Source organism: Falco cherrug, chromosome 1 (assembly GCF_023634085.1).
Source record: "Falco cherrug isolate bFalChe1 chromosome 1, bFalChe1.pri, whole genome shotgun sequence".
In the NCBI taxonomy this organism is placed as follows: Eukaryota; Metazoa; Chordata; class Aves; order Falconiformes; family Falconidae; genus Falco; species Falco cherrug.
The window spans coordinates 121,149,432-121,174,865 of NC_073697.1; the positions used below are offsets into that span (position 1 = coordinate 121,149,432).

Below are 25,434 nucleotides of genomic sequence, written 5' to 3' on the forward strand. Positions count from 1 at the left end.
CCAGAGAAGTAGAAATCTCCAAAGGAGGCTGCACGAGCTGCATTTAACTTGTATGAAAAGGAAAACAGGGACAGAAATGAAACAACATTCAGGCATAGCAGCACTGTCTGCCATGTAGCTTGTGAAAATAATCAAGGTAAAACGTGAACGTTACTATTGTATCTGTTCACATTACTGGTGTACCATTCAACTTCACAAATGAAGCAGTAAAAAAGGAAGATATAACTCCTTTTAATAGGAAATGTTATAGCATAATTCGCAAGTGAGCTAACTATTGTAGCTGTACCCTAATTGAGGATGCCAGATGTCATTGAAGCATTTGTTCTAATAGCATAGCTTGCATTATCAAACAATACCTTTTGGTATGTACCTAAGAATTACTTATTACATCACATACGTAACTGGGAAAGCAAAGTACAAACTTGCTTGCTTAAGCACGTGGAATTAGATGCAAATTCACGAAGCTATACTAATACACAGCTCTATTCTGGGCAACAGTTGAGGCCTCTAAGCATAAAGGGCGCTATTCAGAAAGTGCCAACTGCCAAGAGCCCTCCACTCCCACTGATTTATGAGTTGACAAGGCTCAGCATGAATTCCAGAACTGGACAGAAAATATGTCTCTCTTCTCCCTTACGGACAACTTCCATGAAACAAAATGTTTGTTTTGATTACAATTTTTGTAAGATAAATTTGAGCAAAATAAAACTTTTGTAAGAAGACTGAACACTTCCAACTTCCCAGATAAAAATCAAAGCATGCTAAGAAAACACTTTTTGTCAGAAAGCTTTTACTTAAGAGACAGAAAGTACTGACAATATTTTAAACAAGACCTAATAATTGGAATTTAACAACCACATTAAAGACAGATGCTGCTAAATATTTTCCTCAATCCCTAATTACATTCTGTAGTGACTGACAGCTTTTTATTTGGAATTTTTCTAACTAATACAAAGAAAACCAACCTTTTCAATTTCAGATACATAAAAAAACCTTAATTCTCCCTCTGTTTCTACAGTACCCATCAGCATGACTGACAAGGAGAATCTTAAGTAAAAAAAAAATCCCAAATCCAAAAAGTAACCAAAATATCAGTTCAGCATAAGGGAGCAGGCCTGACTCAATCTAAACAAAAGCCTTTTCTACCTTTTTTAACACAGCAGCCTTGGTTAGTTTGTTACTCTGTAGCGCATTCAGTGGTTTTTGTGCCTTGAATGTCAGAAAAGTAACTTGAAGTGTTTAAGAATCCTCCTTTTACTACTTTGTATATGACAGCCTGTATGATGAGAGTAATTGACAGTGTTCAAATAAAACATCAACACCCTTATCTAAAAAGCAGTCATACTGACACAGTTTACAATGTAAGTTTCATAGTCCAAGGCCTTAAAATATCCTTGGATATGACTGTTTCGCAAAAACTAATTCAGGAATCAACACGGACACTCTCATATCCACACACAAAAAGATAACATGTATTGAAAAATACTTACGTGTTTAAAACAGGTAACGGGAGCTGCTGTGAAGCTATTGCTATTGATGTAGTTACCCCAGCTGAAACCTTCCACAGGGACAGCTGACAAGAGAAAGTTATTTTATTTAGGAAGCTGATGATGAGCACCAAATCCTGTATTACTGAAAATTTTTCAACTCTTTGTATGTCATTACCTGCTTTAGTCTTTGCCTGGTTTTGTAAAGTTGCTTGGTACTGAGCATATGCTGCTAATTTAGCCACTAAAGGTTGTTTTTGTAGAACTTTAGCCTTCTTTGTTGGAGGTTTACCCTAAAACAAAAAAAAGCTAAATAAATAAAGTCTTTCCAAACTCCTATTTTTACATAGCTCTGTAGCATATCTCTAGTAGATTTAACTAAAATTAGAACAACACAGAATGGAAGTTAAGTAAGCATCACAAAACTACATGTAAAATACAAAAACCAGTAGCAAAGAATGTCCAAAAGATGACTTTTGTACTAGTATTCCAACTTGAAGAGCATTATACATTCGTTGTTTACCTGAAAAAAAGGTATCTTTTAAAAGCAGGTCAAAAGGAACAACTTTTAGTCTAATTTACACCAATACAATTTCTTGGCATTTGTTGCAATGAATTGTTGCAATAGGATATAACAATATTTCTTGACATTTCTTTCTTTTTTCTTGAATGTCACAAATCTACTTTCATGATTATTCAAGTAACATTTTAACAGACCAAAACCCATTTTGCAAACCTAGACAGTTAAGAAAACCCTCAAAACCCAAACACAGCAATGCCAAATAAACCTTTATGCTCTCTAAAGCCAGAAAGTATCTTGGGTATGAGATGCATGGAATTGCAAGTCACTACATCTGTGGATTAAAGATTTTTCCCTGATCTTTTTCTTGCAGAAGAGCCACTGCAGCAGAAATGAATTAAGGAGTCAGTATTCTCTGTAATTTGCTCTGCTGAGCAAAGTAATTTGTTCATTACTGATACAGTTCTGAGTTTTGGCTTACAAAATCACTTATGTGAAAATTTTAATGTGTTAAGAAACTTATCTTACAACATTCAGCAAGTTTTACAAATCAACAAGTTTTACAAACACAGGCTATAGTAAGTATATAAAGAAAACGGTGTCTGTACCGCTACCTGAAGTCTGGCCAGAATGCTGGCCTTCTTGGAGTTTGACGAATAGCTTCTAGAGCATGACACACTGCAGAAGCGTTTTGTTTTAGAGTAAAAAGCGTCACGGACACCAACCATTCCACACATCTCGCATGTAGCTTATCAGAGGAGAGAAAAAGCCAAACGTTAGCGAATGTAACAAAGGCCTCAGCAAAAATTCCGAACAAAGACAACATAAGGAAGGTCCTGTAGGTGGCACCACCAAACAGTTCCTTGGGGTTTGACCCTGAAGGGAACTGCACAGAAAACTAAAGCGCATCACCATGAATGTCAGTGAAACACCCAAGAACCTCAAGTTCATCAGTGAAAGGGTGCCTCCGTTCTGCTCCCTATTAATTTTACTACTGGTAGAAGTGAATGACGCAGCTAAAGCCAATTTCTGTGTTTTCAAGGTTCTCAAGGAAATATCTGCTTTGAATCTAGGTCTGCCAATCTTGATTTCCTCTAAATATTTAATACTTCCCACCTGAAATAAAACCAGATCTCTTTCTTGAATCGTAAATTAGTATACCCTAAATACTCCAGCCCACCAATATTCTCTTTAGCTGAAATCATATGCTTCAGAGGTTGACAGCATCACCACCGAGTTGTGCCATGATGAGTAAGTTTGTGACAAACTTATGCCAATAAAAGAATACCAAATTCTACCCAGAGCGAGCTCTACTAATCGCTAATTATTTCAGCCAAAATATTTTTTCCTCTGAGGATGAAAGCAGTCCTCCCTTTTTTTGATTTTTTTCCCACTCTACTCTAGCTCACAGCTAGTGGGTAGTGAACAGGTATACACTAACAGACTTTATACAGTAGCAGTAGTGAAGTTTTCCTAGTATAGGGAGAAATGTATTTTAATATATTGTATAGATAACAAAGGGAAGAGAGAATATATGCCCAAGCATATTGAGAACACACTGACATTTTCCTCAAAGCTTAAAGAACAAAACCAATATACATAACATACACATGCATGTGCATACATACAACACACACATTTGATGGGAGGGTGGATGTTCCCCTGTTATTTCTTTCCTGACAGCAGGATTCAAAATTCAGTTTAGCAAAAAAAAACAATCAATTACACGCACACACCCCCAAACAAACCAACTCCAACATTTGAGCTGTTTTGGTCCCTTTTCAGTTGCGACCAATGTTTGGGATTGGAGCCCAACACCTCACGGCACAGGCTAAAAAAAAAAAATAAGTATCAAACTCTTTGCACTCCTGCACCTCATACTTACCCATGCCAGATTTGCCATCTGGGTAAGTATAAACCTGTCCATTGTTCTTTATAATTGGGAGACTGGACGGCAAAGGAGCAACTTCCTCTTCACTCTCATCTGAACTGGAGCTGCTGCTGGTGTCCTCACTACAACTATCATAACCGTCAAACATCCCGAATGAATCGCGTCTTTTCCTTTCTGCTCGTGAAGTATGTTCTGTCTAAAAATAAAATTAAAAAAACAAACAAAACCAACAAACACCCAAAGAACAGCAGAGCATTCTGAATGCAAAGATTTCAAACTCAAGCTTAAAAAGTTTCAAAGGTCAGTATCAGCCTTCAAAAGTGGAGGTACTAGCCAACTGCTCTATCAGCACAGACATGTGGGCCACAAATTGCCAATTAAATTCATATTGATATTATCAAAACTAGCCAATTTTTGGTGATGCAATATACAGGAAGAAGAATCTACCTCACGATCCACTGAGAATACACAGTAGCAGTCCATACATTTCTTTTTCTTGGTATCTTCAGAGTTCATTAAACCTGATGTGCTGAGTAACGACAGCCACACAGCTCTTACATGCAAATGAGCACATCCCAGGTGGCTGCAGCCAATCTCACTAAAATTCATTCATTTGAGAAAGCTGGGCAGAGAAAAGCCAGTTCAACCAAGAGGGCACTTACACCCCAGGAACAGAAACGAGAGCGGATCTCCGCTCTCGCTGGCTCGTGGGGCTGGTGATGGATCACTCAGCTTCCCTGTGATTCAGTCTCTCACGTGCGAACCAGGAATACCTCTCTACCTCACAGGGACGTTCTGAGGATTAATACATTAACAATTATGAAAAGCTCCGTTACTATGGCAATGGGGTCTGTATAAATGCTAAAAGATAGAAAGAAAGGTGACTAATTTGCCACTGTCATATATGAAAACTTGTTACATAATAAGAGTTTTCCTATAACCAAAAAAACCCGAGGTCCAATAAAACCATACATTTTTGAAGAATGTGTAACAGTTAAGCAGTGTCCAGCAAAGACACTGAAAATTATGTCATCAGTAACAATAGGTTAACTGATGTCTTTTTTTCTGATGTACACCCAATACATGCATTTTAATACAGTGACAATTTCCACTTTATTAGTATCTTACACAGCTCTACCGAAACAAGGCTACTGCTGTGAGCTGCCTTCATTGAAATCTTAAAATTTTTTAGCTTAAAGTATTTCCATTATCCTTAACAGTGTCAGTATACTAAGTTTGACAGAATAACAGATAAAGAGAAGAAAAATTCCACAACAGAAGCACAAGTTAGGAGAATGAAGTACAGCCAAAAAAGCAGAAAAAAATATTATGAAAGCCTTGGCCTCTACTTCCTTTTCCAAGAGCTCATTTTATTTAAAAGTCACTGTAGGCAGAAAAACAGTAACATGTGATTGGACTTTCCCTTCTTGAATTGCATTTGGATTCATAGCTTTAAGATTTCATCACAGTAATTCCCCAAATCCCTTTCCTAGAGAGTATATGCCTGAACATCTTTATTGTTGGATCTCATCCGAGCCTTTTTCTGCCACGCTATCCCTTTATTATAATAGTCGCTATTCCTCTTCGCAATCTGACTAAATCCTATTATGGAAGGATTTCCTTATAGTTAAAAGGGAAAACTGATTTCCACACTGACCCAATCCTAGCATCCAATCAATAAAAAAACAACCACCAAAACCCAAACAAAACCCAGTAAGCACAAAAGGTTATGCAATAAGGTAAACAAATCTAACACACTTAAAGCAGCTCTGGGAAAAAAAAAACAAACCAGCAAAAAAAGTCAGTGCAACTTTAATTATGCACATGTTCCTCAGCCAACAATTCGCAATTATATTAAACCCAATCAAAACTTAGGATAACTTGACAAATCCTTGAAGGAACTGACATCTGCCTGAAGTCGCTAGGGTAACAGTTGCAATCAGAGGACAGCACAACGAAACCTAGCCCTGACCTGCACTGGTACCGAGCCTTACCTGTACGCTACTACTGATGCCTATTAGCCACCACGATGCAGGATGAGTTATTTGTTTGTGTGCGCACACGTGTGCAGATTAAGGCAGAAGTTGAGCACAATGTTGCCATGGATACAGTGTTCTGCAAAGTCCCAGTAATTCACAGATCAAAACATGCGGACTAGTCATCTTCCTCAAGATTTCATGTACCCCTTAATGCCTCACAACATTTAACTTTCCTTGACCACAGCCTCTGCTAAGAAATGAAATGCAATACCATATTAACCATTTCATAACTAATACCAGAACACCACGATCCTTTCTAGAATTAGGGATAGGTAAGAGCGGGGTTTCAGAGCCCACGGGCAGGATCTCCTTCCTCATCCCCTCATGCTCCACAAGCCTGCTGATCTGATTGCACTAGGAGATGAGGGTCTCATCCCACATAAAGGAGGACTCCACTCTTTACCAGAGGCTGCAGTGCCAGGTGGCCTTGGGACACTCCTTTTGCATTCCACCCTGCAGAGCTCTGGCCCCACGTGGTGGTTCTGCCTTGCCCAGTACTTGGCTGGCAGGGGTCTGAAATGCTGCAGCAGCTCAGAAGGAAGAGAAGCGCAGCCCGTTCACAGTCCCTCCAGCTCCCAGCGTTGCAGCAGAGAAACTATAGGCAGCACTGCTCCCACTGCAGGAGAAAGTGGAAGAAGAAATGGGAAGCTGGAGGCAAGACCAGTGGCACACTGGGCAGACTGGCTGCTGTAAAGCAAGCTGAAGCATGGTGCAAGGTGGCAACTGCACATACCACGAGAGCACAGTTGGCTCTTTTTTGTTCTTCTTCTGCATCACAGATTTAGAACATCAATATTACTGCCAAGGTCTCTTTGCCAAAGCATCCGCAGATGAGAAAGAAAACATTTTCAGTTTCTGTATGGGAAGTCGGGCCCTCAACGAAGAAAATTATTCTTCGGCATTATACAAGTACCTAAGTAGCAACAATCAAGTGTGTAGAGTTTAACTACAGAGTCAAAACAAGTCTCGCGTATCACCTTTCCACATACTTTAAGTCTGGACAAATTGTCCCAGTTCAAGTTATGAGCAATTCAAAACAACAGCTTTGCTTATTGTTTTAAAATAATCCTGTAGTTCTTATACAACGTTTTTATTCAAGCTTTTTCCAGAAGATGACCACGTTTGACAGATAATTTACACAGGACATTCTAAATGTTAATTTATAGCTATTACCTGGACTGTAATTCTGGGGAAACTACTCAGAATATGCTCTGTGAGACTTAGAAAAGGTACAGTTTTACAACAAAAAAAATACAAAGTACTTTGTGCGCAGAAGTAGGTGGAAGTTAGGGAAGTTGATATGCAAATACTTATGCTGGAATTTTTCTAGAGCAGATCAAAACATTTCTATTTTGATAATAAACACCACTAAAGTTCTTTTTAGCTCCTGTTGAAACACAATTTGTAGCAACAAGTGAACAGCAAGCGGCATCTCTGATAACCCTTCCTGCAGAACTTAGATGGAGTTTGCAAAAGAACAGGACCTCTAACATCTGAAACAGAAAAATGTCAGGCTACAACTCTGAACTCCAAAGGTCAAATGCAGCATCCTCACAAAAAGGACGACGCATGCCTCAAACAGAACCATAACAGAGATAAAGCAGCTGCTTTGGTAACAGCAGCCGCCTGCAATCCCTGCTCAGTTCTTGCAAGAGATGAGCAGCAGCGTGCCCTACCAGCTGATGAGCAATACTATCTGTCTAACAAAGTACCACCCAAGCATGGTAGCTACAGGACCTCTAGAATGGAAGGAAGCCCCAGAAAGAACAGCTTTTTGCCATGCAAGGTGTTCCCACTGAATTTTGAGACCCTGTCCATGAGAATGCGGTCCTTCACTCAAAAAAACTACTACAGACTGACAGTTCTAGTAACTCCATCTAACAATTACAACCATAGTAAGATGAATCCACGTTTCACAATGCAGGCACACAAGAAAACCAACCAACCCACCCCACAGTTTCCTACTCTTAGAAGCTGGATTTAGCACTAAAAATCATGCCGAGGTTATGATTTCCTCAAAACTGAACCAGATTACTGCTCTTTCCCCTTCTAACAAGGCAATAGCATCCTGCCTATCTGCAAAGCATGCTTTGAGCAGGAGTCTGGCTCACTATAAAATGCAGAACCTTGTAGCTGGTTAATACCGAAAGAGCAGCAGCTTAAGTAACTCCACCGCTAAGAGGGAGTCTACTAGTACATTAAGCAGAAGCAATGCACAAACAAAAGAACAAGACAAACTTTTAGGCATACTGGCCAAGGCTTATTTTCCTAATCAGATTACCGGTTCCTCAACAGGGGAGATTTTTAGGCAGAGCAATACAGAGTCTAGGGTGAGTGGGCCTGGCAAATAAGCCTGTACGACTATTTGCTTGGGGGGGTTTCATGCATACTTTTCTTTATTGAAGGGATGGGTGGAGAAAGGAACTCTTAAGAACTGCTTTCTTATTCTGCCCAACTTCCCATTTTCCTGTTCTTCTTCTCCTCCCTATGAATACTTGGCAACAACTTATTTTTAAGAAATACTCTTAATTAACCACTATACAAGGCAAATGGTACGATAAAATAGTATAGTTAAGGAAGCCGGTTTCCCTAAAAGCAAGAAACCAACTAAAAATACCTAGTTTTTCACCCTCTTAACATATAGCCATATATATACACACCGTTGAATTTGGTCAGCACATTACAGCATACATTCTTTGAGCCTAATAACTACTCTTTCAGCATAAAAAACTGGTCACAAGGGTGAACAATGTATGGCCAAAACATAAAATAACGCTATTTAATGTTAATTAGACATCAAATACTTACTCAGGAAATTGCTTTAGTGTCTTGATGACGACTATGCTCAAATATTGGCAAAATTTATGGGAAAGTGTTTTGAAGGTGAAAACTTACTACAAAAAAACCACCCCATTGTTAAGTAATCAAACTTCTTGTCCCCGGGTAAGTGCATCCTGGTCAAAGCAGGATGATCCAAAGGTTTCAAACCACTCAAAGTGGCTGCTGTTACTACTGAATCAATTTGGTACTTGGTTTCAGAAGGGCAGCAATTTAGATCTTTGAGTACAAGAGCCGTAGCTCAACAAAGGCCTACCAGCACCTAAAGAGATAGGCATTGCTTCCTATAGTCAGATCTAACCCCCAGAATCATGACAGCAGTATGGACAGATGGTATTTGAGGCCAAGGTCAGCAACGAGGTCACCACAACCTTCAAGCCCAGGGTCTGTGATAAGACACATTTACTTTAATCAGATATCCTTAACAATCGTACATTTCCCATACTGTATTTCCCAGCTGGTATTAAATTTGATGCACAGCTTTTGTTTTCGAAAGTTCATTAATGTTTTATGCTACAAGCTTAGTTTTAGCTCTGCATGTTAGCATTAAGGAAACAGGACGACGGAACCAATTTATTACAACTCTTCCAAATGTTAGCTGACCAAAATAATTTACTGTATTAATACTAGCTCGCCCCCTGTGGAACTGAAGTCTAATTGTGCCTTATAGCATAACAAAAAAAAAAAAAAAAAAAGAAAACTCAAACATGGTACCAATTTAAGGAAAACACACTTTCAGCTTTCATTAAAAACAAACAAACAACCCCCCCCCAGGCTAAACATCTTGGGATTCTTGGAAATCAGAACCAACCAAACTTACTTTTTTTATATAAGCAACTCACCTCTATCTGGAAATGTGCCTTCCACTCTTATAATAAGTAAAATCTCTGCTGGAAAATTACAGAAATGTTTTTTCCTGTCTCTTCATGTGCTATGTATGACAGCATTTTGTCTGAAGCCAGTTTCTGCTGTTTGCCAATGGTTTTGTCCATAGCCTCTTCCCCAGGGGGTTTCACACAAGAGGGGAGACTCTTTCATAAAAAAATATATCAAATTAGCAGGCAATTTTGGAGGGGGGTGTGATGATTAATATGTGAAATATCCGAGTTTTGAGAAAACTGAAAATCCGTTACAAATTCCATTATGTTTCTACAAAGCCCTTACAGGAGCATCTGGAAGAGGCAAATACTTCACTTTAAACACTGTGTTACCATTAAAAAAAACCAAAACCCAAACAATTCAAATGGTAAAAAAAACCCCAAAAACACCACCAACCCCAAACCAAACCTGAATTCATTCCATGTGCTCAGAGCCAGATTCAGCAAAATATCACACATGCCCAGAGTGTACTGACTTACCTGAGAAATGAAGGTATGCAGTAGTAGTTTGCAGAAGGTATCAAAAGCCTTGCAAAATTAAATCAAATTTTAGAGGGTAAGCGAAATGAAAGCCAATGAGAGGGAACTTTTGTACACATTTATCATTAGTGCCCCGGTCACCTAGCTCTTTAGGGAACAAGGTTGGAGAATTGTTACTATCAGCCTACAACCCTTTGCACCTGCACAAGCCGAGATGCTCTCGGGAACAGCTAATCAATTCCTGAAGCATAAATAATAACTTCCACATCGGACAGTATATTCCTCTGCCATGTTTCCCTCTAGCTTACGTTACACGCTTCCTCAACACGATGCCTAGGCAGAAGCAATGAGTAAAAACTACTAACCCACTAAGTGCTTTTGTTTAAAAGCACATACTGCTTTCGCTCCCAGATTAGGCTCTCTCAGCCTTTTTACCCCATTCCTTACAAGCTGAAGCCAGACTGTTATAAAGAAATCCAACAGACGAGTAAGTAAACGCAGGTTCCCAAACCTGCAAAATAATTTTAATTTCAAAATACAAAAGGCTGCCCCGCAGCTCACAGTTTTAACTGGTTTTAGATGGGAAATATCACAAGGGCTGCCACCCACGTTGTAAATCGTTATTTTAAAGTTAATTACTTTTTCGCACGCAGCCGTTTCTACCATAATCAGCATACGCTTTGTAACAGGGATTTTTAAATTTTTTTTTAAAGCCACATCGGACAGAAATCGCTGCACTTTAAAGCATTTCCAGCAACAAGCTGAAAGTGAAACTGGTTTCGCAGGTTTGGTGCTGCCCGCGTTAGGAACAAAGTCACGATATAAACAGGCGTGAAATTAAAATAACCGGGGGGGTGGGGGCGGGTGGGCGCAGGGAACCCCCGGCTTTGGCAGGGCTGGTGCGAAGGGCGCCCCTGCGAGCGTGGCCGGGGGCTGCACCCCCGGGGCTGCAGCGTGAGGGGAGCCCGCGGGGGGGGGCGGCACTCGGCGGAGCTGCCCCCCGGCCCCCGCCCGCAGGCAGCGCCGTGGGGCGGCCGAGCCCCGGCACAGCCCCCGCCGGGCCGGGCACAAAGGGGCCCCCGCCGCCCCCACGTGCCCGCGGCCCCTGACAGGCTCCGCCACCCCGGGGGGAGCCGCTCGGCCCCGGGCTGCCCCGCCGGCAGCTCTCCGCGGCGGCGCCCACCGGCCCCGCACCCCCAGCCCCATCCCCGCCCCACAGCGGGAGGGCTCCGGGGCTGCCCCCCTCACACACAGGTGCGGCCGGCGGCCTCCCCCGCCGCAGGCACCGGGGGGAACGCTCAGCGCCCCCGCCTCCCCCGCTCGCTCCCCTCAGGCACCAGCCGCCCCGCTCGCCCCCCTCAGCGGCTGCCGCCTCCCGCGGGCTGCGCTACTCACCAGGTCCTTTGTGTTTTCCATCAGGCCCTCATGGGCAGGAGACGCCCGCTGCCTCTGCCCCCTCCCCTCGGCTCGGCCCCCTCCGCCTGCCGCCTCCCCCTGCGAGGGGCCGGGCCCGGCGGGGCAGGAGGCGGCCTGGAAAGTTCAGCCTCTCACTCCGCCAGAGAAAGAAACCCAACTCCGGGCGCCGGAACATCAACAACATTAGCATACGGCGCTGCGCAGGCGCGGCGCCCAGCCCACCGCGCGCCCTCATTGGGCTCCCGCCTGGCTGGGGCTTCCTCGCTCGCCGTACCCCCTCCGGGCCAAACCATTCGCAGCGCGGAGGAGGATGCCCAGCGCTAGGGTAGAGCTTAGGAGAGGGGAGCGGCCCCGCCGCCGCTCGCCGTGCCTTGAGACGGGTGGTGGCGCGCACGGGGAGGCGGCTGAGATGCCGCTCGGGGGCGCCTGTTGCCGGGCGGGGGTGGGGGCGCCCCCCCTGGCCGCGCGATGGGGCGGCCCAGCCGCGGGCCGCATCACGTGGAGCGCGGGGTAGGGGGGAGGGAGGGAAAGCAAAGAAAGGGGGTCACGTGACGGCGCCTGGAGGCGGGGGAAGTGGCCGGGTCACGCGGGGAGAGGAGGGGCGGCGGTGCGAGCCTATCACGATCGGGGGCGGGGCGAGGGAGGCTGTATAAGAGGAGCTGTCACGTGACGCGCCGCACACTTTCCGGTTCCGGCGGCGCCGTGAGGAGGTATGGGGCGCGCGGCACCCCGCCCTGGCCCGGCTGCGGCGCAGATAACGAAGAAAGCAACGAAAACAACGAAAACAACGAAAATAAAGAAAATAAACAAAACAAACAAAACAACGAAAGTAAAAAAAATGAAGAACGTAAAGAAAATGAGGCGAACGAAGCTAGCAGCGAGGGGGCAGCAGCCAAGCGCGGTGGCGCCGGCTGAGCGGGCCGCGGCTGTGCAGGCAGCGGCGGAGGCCGCTCGCCGCGCCTGGCACCGGGAGGTGCTTGGCTGCCCGTCGGGCGCCGAGCGGGAGCTGGAGGAGCTGGTGTTCGGCGCTAGTCTCGGCGTGGAGGAGGAGGAGCTGCTGCAGCGCCTGGCTGATCCTCCGCGGGTAGGGCTGGGGGCTGGCGGGCGGCTCTCGCCCGGTGCCCTCTCCTGGGGCGGGGGGGCGGCCCCGAGCAGGGCTGGTGCTGGCTTCGGCCCCCTGCCCGTTCCCCATCTCCCCGCACCGACCCGTGGCTGGGCTTAAGCTGCCTGTTTGGTTGTTTGCAGTTTAATGCCACAGAGAGCAGAGGTTTCCAGAGAGACTCTAGTGATTCGGAAGTAGAAAACGAAGCAAAAAGTAAATTCGTCTCTAAAAAGCCAGTCTGGGTGGATGAAGATGATGAAGCTGATGAAAAGTAAGTTCAAGTTTGTGGGGGGGAGTTACATATCATGCTTCAGAGTGACTGTAACTGGCTTCACCTTGAATGATCTAACTGTTTTGTCTGTTTTTTCCCTCTAGTGTTGATATGACCCATAAGTATCGGAAAGATTTCATGAAAAGTGATGCTGAGAAGACACTTACGAAGAAAAAGCTAAAGCAGAGACTTGAAGAACAGTGAGTTTCACTAATGTTTTTGTGGCTGTCTTTATTAAGATAAGACACATTTATGTGACACTTAGTCATCAAATTAATTTTCCTCTTTACCCACGCTATTCGTGTGGCCTGCTTAAAGGCAGTGCTTCTTGCAGTATTTTTAAAGCCAAAATAATAAGAATAGTAAATAAAATGCACATTAGCATTGCCTAGATGAACTTGTTTAATACTTGCTTTAGTAGAGGTGCACAAACTAATTTATTTTCTAGGGAGTTATACCAGAATTTTATAGTTATGTATAGCTTCAGAAATAGGGGCATGGATGATACTAACTTGGTATGGTATATAAGAATGAGCTGAAATGTGGGTATGGCCAGTAGCAAAACAGAACTTCAGATGTTTTGGTGTCATCTTATGCTATTAGTTAATATCATCCCAAAGAGCAGTGCTTTCATGTTTGGTATAGTTTTGCTTCAGTTTTCAGGAAGTAAGTGAAACACAGAAAGCTGGGTGAAACTTTAAAAAACTTGCATAGTGTTGTGAGTGCAAGGAACCTCACAAAACTGTGACTATACATCTCATAGGTACTTAACACATAGAAGGATGCTACTTTCTGAGCTGTGTGATGGTGTTTTTTTCCCTTTTGCCCTTCTCTCGCTAGGTTTCAGCGAGCTATGGGAGGAGTTCCTGCCTGGGCTGACTTAGAAAACAGGAAGAAATCCAAAAGGACTGCAAGTGACAGTAAATAAATTCATTGCTATTCTAATAAGCACTTCTTTGTTTTCCTATTCAGTTTCTTAGAAAAGAACTATTTTAAATGTTTTCTCCGTTTCAGTAGTGTGATAATATGCTGGATAAGTTAGTTCTATTCCTTCTTTCAGTGTGCTTTGATTTAATCTTTTTTGTAAGGAATCTGTAGGTTTTGGTGTGGGGGTGTTTGTGGAACTAGCCTTTCTTTTAATTAGGTGACAGTGATGAAGATGATGATCTGCTCTGCAAGACTGGCACTTTCATATCAAACTCAGAGTCCTTGCCGAGAGGTATTTTGAAGGTAAAGGCAAGCCTTATCTTTTTGCTTCATTGTGACCCATGTGCATGCTTTGGCTTCTTGGTTGCTGTTTGGGTAGTAAAATTAGTGATCCAATGAATTTCTTCTTGGCATCTCTAACTGGGAACTCTAGAGAGTAAGCAGTTGGACAAATTTGATGGTTCACATCGTGAAAGCATGAAACAATAAATTGAGGTACTGCTTATACTGTATGAAACTTCATCATAGAGTTTGAGATCTTGTTCTTGTGGATTAAAGAGCAAGTAAATCAGCTGTTCATCAGGATAAGAGTCAGTTTTTTGACTTTATTTAAAGTGTTTGATCTGTGTTCTAGATTAGCACCTGCTTGCCCGCTAATCAGGAACGTTTTGCTGATGGAAGACTGGCGACAGTGCAGTTTCATCCCTCTGCTCAAGTAGTCATGACTGCTGGACATGATCGATCTGTGTCACTCTTTCAGGTGAAGAATTTAAATCTATGCTGTGTAAATGGCTACTAATACAGAACCTTTTCTGCTAAGTATACCTGAAACAGCCTGGAATGATAGATTTCGTTTTCTCTCCTGTGCACACAGGGGTTGTAACATCTGTGTTTACAATGGAACTGGGTTCCATTGTAAAGAAATTTCCATCTGTGACTTCATATCACACAGAGTATGAGCAGACTTGGTTGTATCAGATTTTTTTAGTTGAAGATTTGGTTTGAGACATGTTTGGCTTTAAGGTTTGGGGTGAGGAGGACTAAAGAGACTTTTTTTTTTTCCTTAAGTTTGTAAAGCCCATCATCTGGGGAGTAGTCCACTTTAAGTTGAAAATGTTATATTGCTGTGCAATCATTTCGGGGGTTAAGAGTGTACTGCGGCAGGAAGCTACTCATCCTTGGACAGTCCTGCCCTGCTCTGAAAACTAAAGTCTGTAACTTTAGGAACTTTCAACATGTCAGTGAAATGGTCAAAGACATGAATTGAATTTTATACTCTCATGGGGCTACAGGGAATAAGAAGGTGAACTAAATGTTTCCTTTTTAACTAAGCACAATGGATGTGATTAGTTGAATCGAGCACAGGCAAGGCAGGGAAGGTTAAGAGATGTGAAGTATATCCAGGAAGGCTTGGGAGTGCCTGGTAATACAGCGTGAGAAGCCAAGAGCCAGGTTACTTGTAGACTGAGAAGAGAGGAAGAAATTAATGCTTCAAACTGGTGTACCTCCTACTGTTAGAGTCCCTTGTACTGGCTAGTTGATAATGAATTTGTTACGTACAAGTACTTGGTATGTTCCTTAATATGATAATCTGTTGGGTTTTTTGAAGGTTGATGGTATAAGGAATCCAAGAATACAGAGCATCTATTTGGAGAGTTTTCCAATTTATAAGGCTTGTTTCAGTGTTGATGGAGAACAAGTTGTAGCCACTGGGACTCACCATAACATGTTCTTTGTGTATGACATGATGAGTGGAAGTATTATTCCCGTACAGAAAGTAAGAGGTACGTTTTAGAATGCTGTAAGTGTCTGGGCATAATTAAAGCTGTCCCAAATTGAGATGGCGTATGAATTTGCTTTAAAAGGAGGTGCAGTGAATTGGTGGTGGTGGTATTTTTACTTTGTCTTTGGGGATATTTACTCCAGTACCTCTTGGCTTTAATTTGTCTGTGATATTAAAAGCTAATGGTCACACAACCAAGGCTGAGCTGTAGCTTTACTGCAGCAGTGTATTACAGAAATGCTGAAGTGTATTCAGGTCTTACTCATCTTTGTCATACCTCTGAATGTTGAGGGAAAAGAATGAATTATGACAATTTGAAGTTCTCAATCTCTTTTTAAAGGTGTGGAGGAAAGATTTCTCAAAAGCTTTGAACTCTCTCCAGATGGATCTTTTATGCTTCTAACTGGAACTTCAGGTTATCTTCACTTGTTGTCAATGAAGGTAGATTCTCTTCATGGTTCATGTTGCTTCAGTTAATTCATACCTCTTTCCTGTTGCTTCTGCTTGCTTGGATTTAACCTGAAAAGCAATCTAGCTTTCAGTTGAAACAAAGGTGTGACACATACTGTGACAGCCTTCAAAAATGAGCTGCTGAATCAACTAGCTGTAGCTTTAGAAAATTTTTTTGGGGTGTCTGAGAATTTTTTTTGACTGTGCTGTTTTCTTTGGGACTGGTGGAGCCAAGACGGGAGTCTCATGGGGTTTTAAGCTTTCTGTGGAGACAAGGCCTATGTCAATGTATTTTGGCTGATTACATGAATGCTGTGTTAACAAAAGAAACGGCCTCGATGTGGAAACAGGCGTCTGAGGGTGGGAGAAGTACAGGACTGCTTTTTTGGGAATAGCGCTAGTGCGTGCTTGTGTGTCATGTTCATGAATCATGTCATCTACTGTGATTCATAACACATATAGAATTGTTTCAGTTAAACTTTAAAATGCCACATGATGGCAGCTGGGTCTGTTTTAAACTTTTACTAGGAAAAATGTTTTTTAAAACGAAAGTTTAGTTCCATTATATAACGAAGACCCTTCAGCAAACGAGTGTTTATTGAACTAGCTGTGGTTGTGTGGTGGTAATAAATTGATCATGGACTCATGAGCATCGGCTTGTGCTCCGGTCTGTAGGCACTGACAATGTTGATGCTGTTCTTTTAATGTTAGTGTAGCTAAATAAAGATTTTTTCCTAGGACAGGTGTAGGGAAACAACTTTCCTACAGGTTTTTGGTAGTATCATTGTGACCATTGTTCTTCATTCTATAGACAAAGGAACTGATTAGCACTATGAAGGTAAATGGAAGATGCACTGCATCTGCTTTCACTCCAGACAGCAGTAAAATATATAGCTATTCAAGTAAGTATTCTCTCAAACAGCACTCATCATAATTCTATTCCAATTGTGTAAGTTCTTCAGTCACCTATTATTTTTCAAAGATAACTAAGAGACTTTATGCCAGTATTTTACCTAAAAATAACTATCGAGTGATTGGGCATTAAAGAATGGAGTTAACTATTCTATTATGCCTGTAGTTCATATTAAAAAAAAACAAACAACCCTACCTTTGGTAGTTGTAAATGAGCTAATAGTTGTCATGTAATCAGCTTTATTTTAACAAAATACAGAACACACTGTTTGTCTATGTGTGGTTTCTATAATCTACTTTATCCTGCAACCAGAGGAAGGTGAAGTTTTCATTTGGGATGTGAGAAGCAGAAAGTGTCTGCACAAATTTGAAGATGAAGGTTGTCTGGAAGGAAAGTGCATTGCTGTTTCAAAAAATAACCAGTATGTGGCATGTGGGTAAGTAACTTGGATTTGACAGCTTCTTGCTATTTTAACTTTTTAAGTTCTTCAGTAAGTTTATTGGTGGCTGGTGAGAGTGCAGGAAGAGGGAATAAGTTTGGCTTTAATAAGGTTAGAGTGGATGTGAATAGATGACTATTGCCTGTTTTATGATAATGACTTGATTTGTTCTGCGTACATCTGAAATACTGTAACACACTCCATACCAGTATCGCTCCTAATGTGTTACTGTTGCCATATATGGCTTTAGTAGTTAATTTTGAAACCATACTGACTGAAATCACAAATTCTGTAGCATAAATGTCAATTCCAGCTCCTCCCCCTTTTCTCGTTATTTTTCCTATATGCCTCATCTGGCTTCTGCAAGACAGCATGTTAGCATTTGAAAAGTTTCCTCAACTCAAAAGCTGAAAGCTTGAAAGTGCTTCTCCGGGTATACTTAACAGAGGTACAACTTCAGCTAGTGTGTCAATTCTAAATGAGACTAGCAAATACTTCAGTGCAGTATGCCTTTTCTTAGCCCACTATCGAAGATTTTTGAAGTGGCCTTACACTATAGGGTATAAAAAAAAAACAACAAAATTTGAAAGTATTTCAGGATCTTTTGATGCTAAGCTCTCATTGCTTTGAATTAATTCTGTGCTAGAGATGGACGTACCAAGGCTGTTCAGTGAAGTGTATCTCTTCATATAGAAAATAAATCCCAAACAAACCCCTCTACTCTTAGAAACTCCAAAGCAAAATGGAGCTCCAAACAAAATATAATTACAAACTCCAGTAAATAATTGGTAGTTAGGTTTTTAGTTGAATGGTGGCTATAGGAAACAAGGTAATATGTACTCTAAATGTTACATTTTTCATTGTTTAGTCTCTGTTAATTTCTTTTTTTTAGTTCGGCTTCTGGAGTTGTAAATTTATATACTACTGATGTCTGCCTCAGAGAAAAACATCCTAAACCAGTTAAAGCCATAATGAACCTCGTTACATCTGCTACATGTGTGACCTTCAATCCCACCACAGAAATCTTGGCAGTGGCTTCCCGTGAAACTGATGAGGCTGTCAAGTTGGTATGTCCAGCTTCTTTAGGGCAACCTTTTTTTGTGTCTTGATCAAAAATGTTTCTGGTGACATAATAAAACTGATACTGAGCTGATACAGATACTGCAAAATCTGCAGGACTGGGTAGATCAGGATATGTACAAGATACTGTACATTTTTTCATGTGAGTTTTTCTGGAAATAACATTTTAGGGTCTAGTTTACCAAAATGCCCTTATTTTAGTGCTGTAAACATAACTCGGCAACAAATGTGATTTTTTGGCAGCTGTTAACTGTAATGGTTTTATTATGTGGTGTTTTTCCTAGTTCATTCAAAATTTTGCCAGCCTTGTCAGAATTCTGGCCAACAGTGGAACTATTGAATTAATCTGAGAGTTTTGAATCTTATTTTTACTGCTTGATGTAATTACTTAAAAGCAAATGAGTTGCAATAACTGGCTTCCTAGTGTGTTCCCTGCACCTTTTCTCCCATAGAGCTCAATATAGTGTGGTGTAGAATAGGCATGTAACTGCACATTTGAACTTAATTGACCTTCAATTTTAAATTTGTACTTTAATTTGCGTTTTAGTGGCTCTTTCCTAGCTTATAACTAATGACCTATTTCTCAATAGGTACACATTCCTTCATATACTGTATTCTCAAACTTCCCAGTGTTCAGAAGAAAACAGATTTATCTTGCGCAATCTATGGACTTTTCTCCCAGAAGTGGTTTTTTCTCTGTAGCAAATAACAAAGGCAAAGCTTTGTTATTTAGGTATGTACTAAGTTTGGTTGGTTAATTGTGTTTGTCTTCTGTGAGATGGAGCAGATGACTTGTAAATGATAAGATCTGACTTTGTGATCTGAATTTCACCTGAGGACTTCACTGAGTGCACAGCTGGCTTTCCTTTCTGGAGCATGAGCCTTGGTTATTGTCTGATTAAAATACACATTGCTGCAGACATCCCTGGCAGAACTGTCATTGTCCTGTTCTGAAATAATGTAAGATGCAGAAAGCCAGGTACTGGATGCTCACCCCGTTAAAAGAAAAATTATTTAGAGGATTGAAAGAGAACATCTCTGCTTTGGTGTTAACTTCTGTATCTGGCATTGGTTTGTTCTCATTGAGCTTCAGAGGTCCTTTCCACCCCCAGCCATCCTGTGATCCTGTGGTGAGCGCTGGGGCTCAGAAAGTCTGAAGGCTCGCTGCGGGTGCTGGGTAGTGCATGTAGCAAGACTTTGTGGCTTATTGTGAGGAGCTAGGAGTAAATGCATTATCTTGCCAGCTGACAATTCGATTCTAAAATCCTAGTTTCAATGTGGAAGTGGAACTCTGTGGTTGATGTCTGACTAGCATAAGCTTAACTTTAGCCTTTTTGTGAGAAGGGAGAAGTGGTGTCAGTGTTTTTTTTTTTTCCTGCTGGTGTGGTCAGGGGTAAGGAGTGGTAATAACTGAGCAGGAATGTTTGGTTGGTTTTTTTTTTTAAACTGACTTCATGTGATACATGAAAAACTGTATTTTTAGTGTGAGACTTTAATAATCTGCAAAGTCTGACAGGGAGAATTTACAAAAAGATTCAAGCGGGTCTAAAAAGTGTGACTAAATCTTGTGATTTGTCCTTTATTTGAACTTGAACTGCATATTATAATGGCACTTGAAGTAAATGTGGCTTGTGGATCATTGCTATCTTTTGCTACACTCGTGTTTCAGATTAGCTAAGAGCACTCAGTGACGCTGCGGAAGAGTTGTTGCTTCTTTGTGTTGTTAACAGGTTACTGAAAAGCTTTAAATCTCTCAACTTTTTTTTTCAGGCTGAAACATTATTCAGATTTTTAAAAGAAGATACAGGAGATAGGGGACCGGTAACTCAGGTAAAAGTAGCACTCGAACTGTTGACAACATTGTCTAGAGGAACCTTATTTTCATTTTGCTGTCTCCACCTCTCTATAGATGGCAACAAGAACTTCTTAATACTGTGTAGTTTTAAACTGTTCTGTCTGGATCACATGTGTAGTTGGCTCCACGTGATGGGCAGAAGTCAGGCTTGGCTTGACAGTCTCAGCTTGTCTTACTAATACTCGTACAGGGAGTTGGTAGTTCTATCTAAAGCCGTGCTCAGTCCTGTTGACAGCAGTTCTTAAAAACCTGTATGTGTTTGAGTCAAACCCCTAGGCAGTGCTGTCAAAAGCAGCTGTAGCCTGGCAGATACTTGGCTTGATCCTGTTACAAAGTCGTGGAAGTGAGCCGGCATGACTCTACATAATGTAATTTCAAATTTAGGTTACATAAATTTCTGAAGTTTGAAGTGTAGCTTGTGTGCAGATAGGACTTTATTATACACTTTAGACTCTTCTTGCAAAACTGGGAAGACCTGTAGCCTTGGCAGTAATACAGCAGTTGTTTGACCCATAATGTATTAATGGTTGGAAGCTCAACTTGTTCAGACAGGAAGCAGGTACATCTTCTGCATGTGAAGCTTGCATCAAATTTTGCGATGGCTAAATGTTTGGAAGATACTAACAAAATTCTCTGTACTCATCTTTCCCTAGGTGTTGTAACCTGCAGATGCGAGTAGACTGACAAAATCAAACAAGCTTTTTTATTTTATACAGAAGCTCTAAAATCCTAATATAACTTCTGTGGTTTTGAATGTTGTTCTTAATAAATGCACCCGATAAGTTTCCAGGCAAGTTGTTCCAACTTTTTCCGATGGTTTTTGTAAACAAATGACTTAAGTAGATCTTGATGCTTGTTATTCAGCTCATGTCTTCAAGAAATGCTTAAATGTGTCTAGTTATCATGAGTCTATGAAGCATTCCAGTGCTGAAACAGAAAAGTTTTGTGTAAACTGTAACCTCTGCTCCATTTGTTTAGACTTGCACTTTCCCATCAGCTGTGTTCACTTCGAGCTGGGTTGGAAACAGTGTTTTGTGGACTGGAGGTGCAAGTTAGCTTGAAACCCTGTTGCTGCAGCTGTTGTAGTTCATCCCAGCATACTGGGCCAGGTATAGTTTCAAGGTAGCCTAAACTAAAAGTGAGAAAGAGCACCCTCAGTTGTGCTTACTGCTGCCTGTGTGTCACAAAACCAGCTGTGTGTAATGTGGCTTTAATTCTCCAGGAACACCCTATTCCTGTCTGTCTTGTGGCAAGCAAACCATCCTCATTAACACTTGATACTAGATTTTTAAATCAATAGTGAAATACTGATGGCATTAGGGTCACCTAGGAAGGACAGCTTTTGCAGCCGTCGTTACGGGTTCTTCATCTGATGCCAGATACTGCATCTCTGATCGCCTTGTTCCTGAAGGGACTGTCTGCTTAAATGCATGAACAAAAACTTGGCTAGGGATCTGCTACCACAGAAACCCTGCCTTGAGAATAAATTGTGACTAATGTGTCTGTCCATTTCACATGAGGGAGCTTTTTGGGCAATAGCATCAAGAGCCAAGGTGCTCCAGTAACCACAGTGAAGTTGTTAAGCCTTCAGTGAAGGTGGCATTACAGTAAGGTACTCTGAACATGAGAAAAAGCTAATTTGAGAACCCTGTAAAAAATTTTAAATATACCAGCTGCTTGTTAAATTCGTGTCATACTGTTTTAAAAGAACAGAATATTGTGTTTTCTGATGTAACAGGTTTTTAAAATGATTTTGCCAGTGGTTCATTTTAAGATGAGACCTTCACTTCACAAACTGGAGGAAAAAGCAGAATATGCTCTGGAGGTGTTAAATTGTCCACAGCGTTGAACCTTACTGTAGTGCTGAACCCAAACTAAGGACCCCTGGTATGGAAGAATAAAATTAAATTATAAACACATGTAAGTTGCTTGCTGTAGGATACTTCTGTTTATGAACAGATCTTGCTGAAGTCTGGCTGGGTCTGAGGTTTTGGTATAGAGATCTGGGTGCTGGAACGGGTTTACGACTTCACTAGAGGGCAGCATGTAATCACTGGTTCGGGGACTTGACATAATCACTGATTTGGGGACTTCTGGGACGGCACTGCTGGTGAGTGAGGTTTTGCTTGTGGTTATCTACATGCTTTGCCTTGATTAATAATCTCTATTTTAGCATTAAGGGAGCTGAAGTAGTGTGACTTCATCCACAAAATTATTAAATAATTTTGAATCAAAGACTTCTAAAAAGGTAGGGTTTTAAATATATCAAATCTTTTACCAAATCTCACTGAAGTTTCTGAAGTATTAATACCATTTAAACTACTTGGCCTGAGACCGTGCCACTCTTTGTGCAGCGCATGCTTTTGTATTTAACCCATTAAAAATTAAAATAAAACATCCCAAATCTAGTGCTTCAAAGCCATAGAGCAAGTCATTGGCAGATGTAGAATTAGGACCTGAGGATTAATGGGTTCCTGGGCTTGTTAATTTAGCATGAGCACAACCCTGACGTTCTTCCTTACCCCACCCCCCGACTTCTGGTTGTAAGAGGTCCAGGTTGGATAAAGCAGGAGAGTAAATAAAGCGTTAGAAGACATACTGAGGTGCTGTATGCTCTTGTATCACTGCAAATTATTTCAAACAGTAGCAGGAAGGAGAGGTTAAACACTACTACTTGCAAAATCTGTGATACAAGTTGCAAATACTAAACTCTCTATGGCATTATGGGGAGCACTGCGGTACAAGAATGTGTAAGCTTTGTACTGAATACCTTAATTTCTTGCTGTTGCATTTGTCTTCTGAACATAAATTACTGCCCCATCCAGTGTAAAACAGGGAAGAGTTGAGAAATAAAGGAAACCTCAAGGTGCCTGTTGTGTTTCTTAATGGGTTTTGAGCAATGACACTTTCATGTACTAAGCAGAACTTAAAGGTTAGAGGAGATGAACCAAGTACTGCAAGAAGCTGAAGTTATTAGTGTGTCCAGGGATATTTATTTGCAATGGGATGAATTACTATTGAGTATACATATGTCTGTGCACTCATTCTGGAAAAACTCTTTGTCAGTTTGCCATGTGTTAGGAGTATTTAAGCTTCTGACCTATTTAAAACCTCTTTGCATTTAATTCCTTTTTTCCTAGCATGGCTTTTTTTCTGGCGTTGCTAAGCTGAAGTTCTTTTAATGAATTATTTCTCTGCTTTTCCTCTCCTTCCATTCTCCTTGGCAAAATAAATTTTATTGATGTAGGCCATTAAATATTTATCACCGCAGCCTTTCCCCTTCAGGCTGTGATCTTGTCCGATTTTGCAAGCTAAAGAGAATTAGTCTGGTTAGTGCTTAGAAAGGAAATCTCCAGGAAAAAACCTGACTGGGTGTTAAGAGGAGCAGTGGTTTAGATGATTATTGGGTTTGCTACCAAGTCTGTCTTGAATCTCCTGTTTGACCCTGCTGCTGTTTGAGCTGCGTTTGTGGTGCAGGTGGTTTAGCAGATTCTTAAAGGACGGAATGATTTCTCTTTTCCTCTCCCGTCTCATTCAATATCCAGGATTGCTGCTCTCAAAGTTATCTGGAAAGGTTCAGTTACGTAAATCTCTTCCTTGTGGAACTGTTTCAGCTGCTACATGATTTTTCCGAATGCTTGCTGATCAGACAGCAAATTAGATTCTCCTCTTTGAACATAGTACAACCCGTCTAGCAGATGTGGTAGTCATAGCACACCTTGAAAAGAAGCTGGTTTCTTGCTGAAGGATGCTTCTTGAAGTATTTGAAGGCCTCTGATCCTCTAAATCCCCCCCCCCCCCCTTTTTTTTTTCTACGCTTCATAAGATCTAGGGGGAGGATACAGAACTCTTCTGGAGGGTGTCTGAAATAAGTCTGTACAGGACAAAATCATCAGTTACTACTGTCCCTTACCTCTGGGAGTTGGTACCCAGCACACCACAGCCACTCGTGCACTGGTTTCTGCTTTATTTATGCTGTATTTCCTTTTGGACAGCTAGCAGCAGCAGTGTGCTGGGCACTTAAATGTCACATTCCTGTCATGGTTTGGATTTCTTCTCTTGCAAATGTGGAACAATGATAGTTTTTCCTGGAACAAAACATCTCATGGGTACTCAGATATTTCTGTCCTGTGTTTGTCACAGTGAGATGGCAGTTTTGGGACGCTTTCACTGAGGCAGTCTGCATCTGTCTATTTTCTTCCAGTGATTAAAACTGTGCAAGCTATACATCTTCTTAAATTACTCTGAGACCCCTTAATCTGAATGAGATCTTGTAAGTTGATCAGACGCTTTGAAGTGGCTGCAATATGATTTGGTTTTCATAATAGATATTGTAAAATGTGCCTGAGGGCTCAGTCCTCATAGTCTTATATTTCACGTGAGGGTGCCCACCATATGAGACTTGCGTTTTGTGTGTGTGAGCCCGAATGGTTTATTATCCTTAAACAGATGGGAGGAAGAGTTGAAGCAGAGGAGAGGCTGGAAATGTGAAGCAGGAGCCCTTTACTCTTAATTGCTACCCGCTGCTGTGCTTCTGCCTTGTCAGAAGATCAAGATCTGTGTTTATCATGAGTTTAGTCTGTATTTTGTATTTTCAGTCGGTTTCTACTGAATTGAGACTGAGGTAAGAAATCGGGCCTGGCAAGATGTTTCTCACAGGTTGACGTGGCTAGGAACAGGGGAGCAGGTGAACTTCAGTTTAGGATCTTTGAAGACCCCTCCATTTCATGAAGGCTGAATGACTTCTAGCTGCAAATCCTGATGTGGTGCAGTGTTTAACTAAGGGTCTGTATCATCCTTCAACCCAGGGGTTCCTTATTCCTCTTTAATCTTTGTTTTAAGCTTTAGATGTGGATTTCCAAGCTCTACTAGAAGAGAAAAGGTGTTTTGAGTACTTGAATTTCAAAAAGAATTGTTCAAAAACTTGTGTAGTTGCTCTGAACCTCAGCATCCTGGTGTTTGTGAGGTTGCTTCAGTTACGTAGTAAAAAACTACTGATCTACAGGGAGGAGTTGCATTAAGAGTGACATAATTAAGCCATGGGGCTTTTTGTATGTAGTTTTTC

The 25,434-nt window shown here is 41.5% G+C and overlaps 2 protein-coding genes across 13 annotated transcripts in view; one reads left to right on the forward strand and one right to left on the reverse strand.

Moving 5' to 3' along the window:
• Positions 1-11,965, reverse strand: part of MBTD1 (mbt domain containing 1) — a 31,820-nt gene extending 19,855 nt beyond the window's left edge. For 2 of the 12 annotated variants that reach the window (XR_008734948.1, XM_055725767.1), the window contains exons 1-6: positions 11,529-11,961; positions 10,134-10,181; positions 3,893-4,094; positions 2,616-2,755; positions 1,666-1,780; positions 1,491-1,573 (exon numbers count right to left, since the gene is read on the reverse strand). Coding sequence is in view for 11 of the 12 variants with exons in the window: in XM_055725767.1 (XP_055581742.1) it covers positions 1,491-1,573; positions 1,666-1,780; positions 2,616-2,755; positions 3,893-4,094; positions 10,134-10,181; positions 11,529-11,549 (609 nt within the window). In the remaining variant the exon portion in view is untranslated. The other 10 variants (XM_055725821.1, XM_055725813.1, XM_055725837.1 and 7 more) reach the window with 10 other exon arrangements.
• Positions 11,966-12,212: 247 nt separating this feature from the next.
• Positions 12,213-21,173, forward strand: UTP18 (UTP18 small subunit processome component). The gene is made up of 14 exons (XM_055725878.1): positions 12,213-12,633; positions 12,795-12,922; positions 13,027-13,122; positions 13,763-13,842; positions 14,067-14,152; positions 14,484-14,609; positions 15,459-15,633; positions 15,973-16,073; positions 16,894-16,984; positions 17,308-17,431; positions 18,327-18,501; positions 19,105-19,247; positions 20,285-20,344; positions 21,023-21,173. Exons 1-13 carry the CDS (start codon positions 12,262-12,264, stop codon positions 20,307-20,309), a joined length of 1,722 nt encoding a protein of 573 aa, XP_055581853.1. The 5' UTR covers positions 12,213-12,261; the 3' UTR covers positions 20,310-20,344; positions 21,023-21,173.
• The last annotated feature ends 4,261 nt before the right edge of the window (positions 21,174-25,434 follow it).